This window comes from Epinephelus moara, chromosome 19 (genome assembly GCF_006386435.1).
Source record: "Epinephelus moara isolate mb chromosome 19, YSFRI_EMoa_1.0, whole genome shotgun sequence".
NCBI lineage: Eukaryota > Metazoa > Chordata > Actinopteri > Perciformes > Serranidae > Epinephelus > Epinephelus moara.
Genome location: NC_065524.1, coordinates 9123751 through 9132451, shown reverse-complemented (window position 1 = coordinate 9132451; position 8701 = coordinate 9123751). Strand labels below are relative to the sequence as shown.

Here is an 8701-nt window from a genome sequence, read left to right as displayed (position 1 = left end):
CACAACAGTGTAATAAAGGAATAGTATATATCAAATATATACCAAAAAACTGGTAAGAAAGTAAATAGTCTTACACTCATTTTTTTTTATTAAACAGAAAAATACAACCGTACACCTTATGAATTCAGGTTTCTCTTTCACTGAACTAAGACTAATGTTAGATTGATTGCCCCATTAAGTAATTTTAAAACAAACTTCATTTATAAATTTGACAAAACAAAAGTCAGCTGTTCCAACAATCACCAGCTCTGGTTTGGTCAAAATAATCCCTTCATCTAAAGAGAAGCACCTGTATTTTTGACAGTATTGAAAATCGTATCGGTGGGATTTCCAAGTACCCCGGTATACTGTAATACCATAATACCACTGAAGCCTACGTTCTATTACAGAGGCAATTCCTTAACTTATGGCTGTGTCCTATCTGATCTCAGACTTCCTATCTCACATTAACTTAAGAAATCCTAACTATAACTCTAAATTCCATTCTTAAGTCAGCACTTGTCCTGTCATGTCTGTATCTATGTTAAGAATGTACACACATGTAGGCCTCTCCAAAGCTGGGCGCAGCACGTTGATCGAATTCAAAATTAATCCGTGCATTCTATGTAAAGCCTTTTACTACATGGTCCAGGAAATTTAAAGCATCATCATATGCTTTGAGTAGCCTTTCAGTCGGTGCTTATGTTGTGCCTTATCTTCATTGCCATTACCATACAGACCTAACAACAGTGCTGCTGCCATATTTGGCAGGTATTTTGAATTTATTACAGGTTCTATGCTGTTCCTAACATGGAAATCCCTAAGTTAGGATGGTTCTGTAAAAGCTGAATTTCTATCCTAAGATAAAATGCTTTTCTGCTTTTTCCAAATACAGTTAGGAAACATTTTTCTTTAATACCCAAAATCCGAAATGTCATCCTGTGGCCTCTGGTGTCTGTTGAGGCTATTTTGAGCACAGTAAACTCATTGTAGTATTCAGGAAACCAGTTTGAGATGATTTGAGCCTTGTGACATGGAGCATTATCCTACTGGAAGCAGCCATTAGTAGAAGGGACACACTGTGGTCATAAAGGGATGGACACGGTCAGCAACAATACTCAGGTGGGCTGTGGCATTTAAATGATGATCGGTTGGTACTAAGGGGCCCAAAGTGTGCCAAGGAAATATCCCCCAAACCATTACATCACCAGCAGCTTGAACCACTGATAAAAGGCAGGATGGATTCATGCTTTCATGTTGTTTACGCCATATTCTGACCCTACAATCTGAGAGTGTTGTCTTGACCTGCTGCTCTGAAAAGTGTCATCAGATAACTTTTGTTGTGACCTGGAGCTATATAAAGAAAACTGACTTGACTTGACCTGAATGTCGAGGGAGAGATACCAGGCAATGTTTTTCTTGTCTTACTGTCCAATTTTGGAGAGCTCGTGCCAATTGTAGTCTCAGTTTCCTGTTCTTAGGTGCCATCAACTAGGCATTTTCACCCAGGGAACTGCTGTTCACTGGGTATTTTCTCTTTTTGTGGACCATTCTCTGTAAACCCTAGAGATGGTGATGAAAATCCCAGTAGATCAGCAGTTTCTGAAATACTCGAACCAGCTCTTCTTGCACCAACAATGCCACGTTCAAAGTCATTTAAAGCACTTTCCTTCCCCATTCTGATGCTGAGATTGAACTTCAGCAGTTCGCTTTGACCGTGTTTACATGCCTCAATGCATTGAGTTGCTGTCACGTCATTGACTGATTTTATGTTTGCGTTAACGAGCAGTTGAACTGGTGTAACTTAATAAAGTGGCCGATGATTGTATAAAACTCCATATATTTGACCACTGAGTGTTTCTGAAAGTGCTGGCTGATACTGAAGCTGTGAAACTGCCAGCAGTGCACCTATAATGTATGGTTTTCTTTATTGATCAGTTAGTGAATCTGATTTATTTTATGATTAATTGTTCTGTCTATAAATGTAAAAAAAAAAAAAAAAAAAAAAAAAAAAAGTAACAACAGAAATGTCTGTGTAGCCGAGTGGTTAGCATGTCATACAACCGCAACAACCCCAGGTTTAAGGTCAGCCTGGGTAGCTTTTTTGCATGTCATACCCCTCTCTCATATCGCCATTTCTACACTGTCCCGAAGAACAAAACAAAAACAAAACAATAAAAAATAAAAAACTGATCAACTCACAAGCGAGCAAAGAGGTGCTGTGAAATGGTATCTTTCTGGGTGGTTTGCCAGAAGGCTGTGGCTCAGGTGATAGAGGAGGGTGTACCTAGGTCCTTCTGTTCATGTGTCTAAAATGCTAAACCTTTTGCTACAAATTGCTACAGACATTTGTAGCAATTTGTAAATGTAGTTCAACCATAGATTGTATATTAAATTGGACGACCCATCTCCACTTACCCTTTCGGTACAGAAGTGAAGCTAAAATATCCCGCTGCTGCTGCCATCTTGCTCTGGTATCATCATTGGGAGCCAGAGTCTGCACAGTAGTGATCTCCGCGGTATCAAGTTTCCCACTCATACACCCATCTGACCAATTGTGAGCAGCACCACTGAATGCGAGCCCACCAACTGGCTAACACAGTCATCAATCATGTAGCAAATTAAAACCAAATTTATCAGAAGAACGAACACTTGAACATACAGCAGCATGATAAAAAAAGACCTTAAATAACACAAACCATCCTTGCAAAAATGAATTTGATGTGAAGTTTGAGTTTTTAGTTTGGCCCAAGTCCCATCCGTTAACATGGAGAGGGCAGGCTTTATGACCTTGACTGCAGCTAATCACCGGGGGGCCATCAAGATGTTTCAGGTTCTCTTGTGGGGAGCTGTCATGTTGTCCGTCTTCATATACTGTCTATGAGTTCAGCTGAAGCCAATGGTTTTCAAAGTATTATTAGTAGTATGAAACACAACAGAAGCTGTAACAACAAAATAGTTTGGGATCTAGTCCCAAACTATGTCAAGAGTATACAGTGTTTTGAGTGGAGGAAGTAGGTTTTTGACATTTAGTAAAAATAAATATACTTAAACAGACATCTTTTTTAAGGGCTCAGTAGAAAAAGACACAAATTTGATCATAACAAACAGCAAAGCAAGAGGAAAAAAGAAATAGAATTGAAGAGCAGCTTGAGTACAAAACCAGTTCCCTTTCCAAACACATAGGCGATATATTACATATATCCCATATTGTAGGGGGCTGTAAATGCTGTGTAATTAATATTATAATTGTTAGCCACTTCATAAAAAAATACTACTACTATACTATAATGTAAGTCATAGGTAAGTTTACTAATACATATAATGATACACAAATTCAGAGATCAAACCTTTAAAGTTCCCTTTTTCTGTCTATACGTCTAACTTGATAGTGAGACAGTGGTTCATAAGTGGTGGTTCATAAAAACATATACAAATATACATATTTGTATATATTGTATATGTATAACATATACAATTTTTCTAATATTAATTCATCACACTGTCAGCATATAGTTAATACAATTAAGAATTCTTTAAATAAAACCATAAGCCATGTCAGATACTAATAATTTTCAGATCAGCAGCCCTTTTTTTAGCCTGTGATCTGTTCATTAATGCAAACCAACAGGCTTTACTACAGTTCAGGGAGCATTCACTGACAAACTGTTAAGACCTAATTAATAATCACTTTACATGATTGTGTTTGTTCTTAGCTGCCTTCATGTCATGTATGGAGAATAAAGCGACATATCGTGTCGACATATCGTACTATAATACAAAAAAATATATATAAGACAACCATGTGTTTCATTATGAAATTCCAGACTGTGTTGTGATTTAAAAACGTGAGAGTGGCTGAGAGCAGTAGCAATATTTTCTACAAAAATGAATGAATAATTCTTAATTCCTTTACAAAGTTTAAAGGAATCCATGTAAGAGGAGTGAATTCTTCCAGCCTGCCTGCTTTTAAGAGCTAAATTGAGGTCATTCAGAGATAGCATAAATAGATAAAGAGGACTGATTGAGATGGCCAAGGAGCAAATCTCAGCTCAGATTCAGTGTCTTTCATACTTCCTTACAGCCTTCCGCTCTCACTCATGTTCTTCTCACAGATACAGCAAGAATTCAATTACCAGCTCTTCTTCCTTTTTTTTTTCCCTTTCTGAACTGGGCCTAGCGTAGTTATCCTGAGCTGTAACCGTAATCATGCCACTGGCATTAATTGGGCTGTAATTGCCGAGGCTCTCAGCACCTGGACGATGCTTAATTGTGTGCACTGTGCTGGCACAATGACCCATAATTTTTGGTTCATTTTTCCCCCTAATTTTTTCCCTCTCATTCCATCTGTATTGGTCTCCGACACCTCTATCAGCGTCCCTTTCTCTTCTATATGTGTGTGTGTGTGAGTATGAGTGTGTGTGCCTTAAGTTGTCACAGTTTTTACCAACTGGTCAATAGCTGTCTGCACTTATAGTTCACTCCAGTTACCTTATCAAAAACAAAAATGTTTTGCTTCACACTGTGATATTTCACTGTAATCGTAATCTAATAATGAAATAAAAGGATTCTTTGCCCTTCTGTCATTCATCACAGTTTATGTTTCCATGCTGGGAGGCAATCTGTACTTCAGTTAGCTTAATTTAACCTTCATTGTAGTTCTGCAGGAAATGATTACTTTCATTATCATTAATTTGGTGGTTATGTCTTGTGGTTAATCGATTAATAGTTTGGTGCATAAAAAAAGGAAAAATGTATGGTTTTCTAGAGCGCACATATTGTAGACGTTCACCAGTCAGCGGGACATTTAAACTGCTGACAAGTGACGTGAATAACATTGATCATCTTGGTACACAGCAATATTTGCTGGTAATCCTTGGTGCCACTTGACCCACCACCACCCATCCAAACACCACTGTAGACCCAGGACACACACACACACACACACACACACACACAAACCCCCATTGCAATGGCACTCCCTGATGAAGCTGACCCCCCGGCAGGACGATATAGCAGTAAAAACTGTTCAGAAATAACCTCAAGACATCAACCTGGCCTCCGAATTCCCCAGATCCCCATCTGATCGAGCATCTGCCGGACATGCTGGTGCCCCCAGGAGGTCCCACCATGATCGGACTTGGCTCTTACCTGTCGAGACATGGACACTGTACCACTGGGGGTGTGCTGTGGTGTCTGGCACAAGTGCCTTGGCTGCAGATTTTTTTTTTAGTTTTTGTGGATTGCAAGATGGGACCTCGATGGATCGGAATTGTTCCAGCAGGTCCTACAAATGCTCGATCAAATCGGGATCGGTGAAATTTGAGGCCAGGTAAACGCCTCCAGCTTTTGGTCATGTACCTCGGGTTATACCTGAGCAGTTTTTGCAATGTGAATTAGCACATTGTCCTGCTGGGGCACTGCCATTTGGGAGTGTCATTGACACAAGAGGGGGTACTTGGTCTGCAGCGGTGTTTTGGTGGGTGGTGTGTGTCTAATGGCTTCCGCATGAATGCCAGGACCCAAGGTTTCCCAGCAGAATATTGCATTGTAATGAGATGATCAGTATATTTTCACTTCACCTGTCACATGTGGTTTTAACATTGTGGCTGATTGGTGTATTTAACTTTGTCTAAATAAAGGTCAGCAACCTAAAGACATTAATTTTACCATCAGTCAAACAAGGAAAAGCAGCAAAAACTCCCATTTGAGAAGCTTGAACCAGAGACTGTTTGGCATTTGTAGCCATGCTAGCAGAATTAGCAGACTCTAGGGATGGCAATGACAGGTGGTGGTTGGTTGGTTCACCATGTTGGCCCAGGCTGAAATATTTCAACAAATATAAGAGGGATGCCATGAAATTTGTTCGGGACATCAATGGTTCCCAGAGGATCAATCCTGCTGACTTCTGAATCCCCTAAGTTTCAGCATGGTAAACATAATGCCTGCTTAGAATCAAGAAGTTATCATTGTAATTGTGAGCATGTTATCATGCTAACATTCTTATTTAACTAAAAGCACAGCCTTACAGAGCCACAAGCATTATTTATTTTTTTCTCAGAGAGTGAGTTGAGAAGATTTATATCCGTTAGTTTCAGATTAATCAAACAAGAAACATGAGGTTAAGTTAGTGAGCCTAAGATATGGTGATAGGAAATGTTTTCAACTTTGGACAGAGCCAGGCTCGATGTTGCACCCTGCTCTCAGTCCAGTGCTGAGCTAAGCTAATCAACTTCTTGCTCCAGCTCCGTACCTCAGTCACTGACAAGAAATTAAAATATTTTTTCTCATCAACTTTTAGAAAGAAAGAACATGTTAATACACACCTTTATCTCTAAATCTATTTGAAAATGAATATAAAGTTTGGAACAGAACTTCTACTAGCTTACAGTGATGGAAATTACATTTGTAGTTTGGACACATTTTGTTCAGTAACAGAAGCTTCACTGTGGTTGGAGCACCTCTTGATTCTGTGGTTTTGTAAGTGACTCCTGTGCTTGTTGTGGTCTGGTTTGTTAGAGTACTCTGGAGCAGCTCCACAGTCAGTTCCTGCTGGTTTTGGAGTCCCTGACCGAGTTCTGGGACGTCCTAGACGAGATTGACAGTAAGACCTGGATTCTGGAGCCAGAGAAACCCAGCCGTTCTGACACCATGAGGCGGATCGCTATCGGTACTGTATAACATTGATTTCAGCACAGTTAAAGACAAGTCGGACAGTTGATTTGTATGACCTAGTATAATATACTTTACAGGTTGATGTTGATCATGCATCATATACATATATATTTAGATATCACACATATAGAATCACTAATCAAACCATGTAATGAAAAAGTAAATTTCATATCCCTATCTATGTGTGTGCAGGAAACAACGTATCCATCAAAGTGGAGCTGGATCCCAGACACCCTAAGATGCTGCCAGAGTGCTGCCTGCTGGGAGCCGAGCACGGTGGGTAGGACCCTAGAGACGTGGCAACACATGAAAGTGTGTTTTTAGGCTGTGCAAGAGCATCAGAAGTGTATCTGCACTATTACACACCCAAAACTAACACACTGTATTATAGCATGTGAATTCCTCGCCTCATTAGAATACAGTTTGTTATTCCTCCTACAACCAGTTGTTGTTGAGGTGACACACTGACATGATAGTCACCAAAGTCACCAATGAAACTTCAACCTAACTGACAGACTGACAGTAAGCAAGTGACTGGTAACACCAGAAAGTGATTCATCCACCATGTTATGAAATGGCAGCTCGGTGTTGTACAGTAGTTAGCACTTGTGGGTCATGCAACACATCTAATATGACATGATGTCTCTCAATCAGAAACATTTATTTTCACAGAGTACATGACACATTAAAATGATGTTGGTCTTTGTGCTTTCCAGAAATCTAACAAAAGAATAAAAGAATATGGGGCCTAAATTTCCATCTTATCAACACTGAAAATTAGATTTATTTCATCGATGGAGGCTCTCACTGTATTTACATCTCTAAGCACAAAAATAAAAAAGAGTGAAATAAACAAGCTAGCCATCTGTTCTTGTCTCAGGGCCACTGTCCTTTGATAATAATGTCCATAGCTTTGATAAATTTTCAGTTCTACATTTCTTTTATTATGAATAGAAATGTAAATCAAAAAATGTATGCTGTGATGTGTGTGTGTGTTTGTATATATACGTATATATATGTATATAGAGCCTTAACAAGGTTAGGACAGCATCTATGTGGCCTGAGAGTCAAAGCCAGCAAGCACTTCTCATAAAGCTTCATAATAGCATTTGCAGCACTCAAAGACGACTTCGATGAACGTTTCTTTATCTGGATTTTTATCAGCCTCAGACAGTGAGATTTTAGTTAGAAAATCAAACTGAAACAGTAAAAGTGGGGGGACAAAATTGGGATTTCAAAAGCGATGGGGGGGTATATTCATCCCTTCCCCCGTGGAAATGATGCCCTTGGTATCAAGACAGTTTGTTGTTGCTAAACTGGGCAAATGAACATGTTTAAGTCCACTGAAATTTAACATGATGCAATATCGCCAGTGGATCTGTACAGATTGCCGCAGTTCCAATGACTGAAAAATAATTGCTTTAGATCAGAAATTTTGCCGTGACTGAGCATGTAGTCGCACTGTGAAACTCTGGTTATTTAACCTAATTGATTGATAATGTTATTTAGGGATTAACGGTTAACCGTTAATTGGTCAACCGCCAAGAATAGTTTTGACCAGTTACACATGTCGGTCTATAGGTGAATTTGCTACTCTTCAGTTTACTGCACTGTGCATCACCTGGGTCTGGTGGGAGCTAGCTAGCTGCACCGCTTATTCAGCGATTACCCCTAGTGATATTGTCCTGACAACAACGTTGGTGTGGAAACATTGTGCCCACCCTCTGCTCTCCCCCCAGGTTAAACCGGTGAGTAAGTGGCTCAATTTTGAGCTGCAAACCCCCTTTAGCATTGTTAGCACTGTTAGTTCTATTAGCACTGTTGGTAGTGTTAGTACGGCTAGTGGTGCAACTCAAAATGAAGCTGCTTACTCACCAGGGCTAGCGGGGGGGAGACCGGAGGGTGGCCACCATGTTTACTCAGCAGCGCATCCTTCCACCAGAATGAGTGGCACCGCTAGCTAGCTCTCTCCTGTCTCAGGTAGTTCACAGTGCAGTGCGACCAAGGAACCAGTGGAGACTGGAGGGTGGGTAGTGGGAACTATGTT

At 39.9% G+C, this 8701-nt stretch overlaps 1 protein-coding gene across 1 annotated transcript in view; it reads left to right on the top strand.

The window, feature by feature from the left end:
- The window catches only part of fancl (FA complementation group L), a 43287-nt gene that overhangs the window by 25372 nt on the left and 9214 nt on the right, over positions 1-8701 (top strand). Inside the window, exons 8-9 of the mRNA XM_050070960.1 lie at positions 6499-6649; positions 6847-6930. Of these exons, the coding sequence (XP_049926917.1) occupies positions 6499-6649; positions 6847-6930 (235 nt within the window). The remainder of the gene's footprint in view (positions 1-6498; positions 6650-6846; positions 6931-8701) is intronic.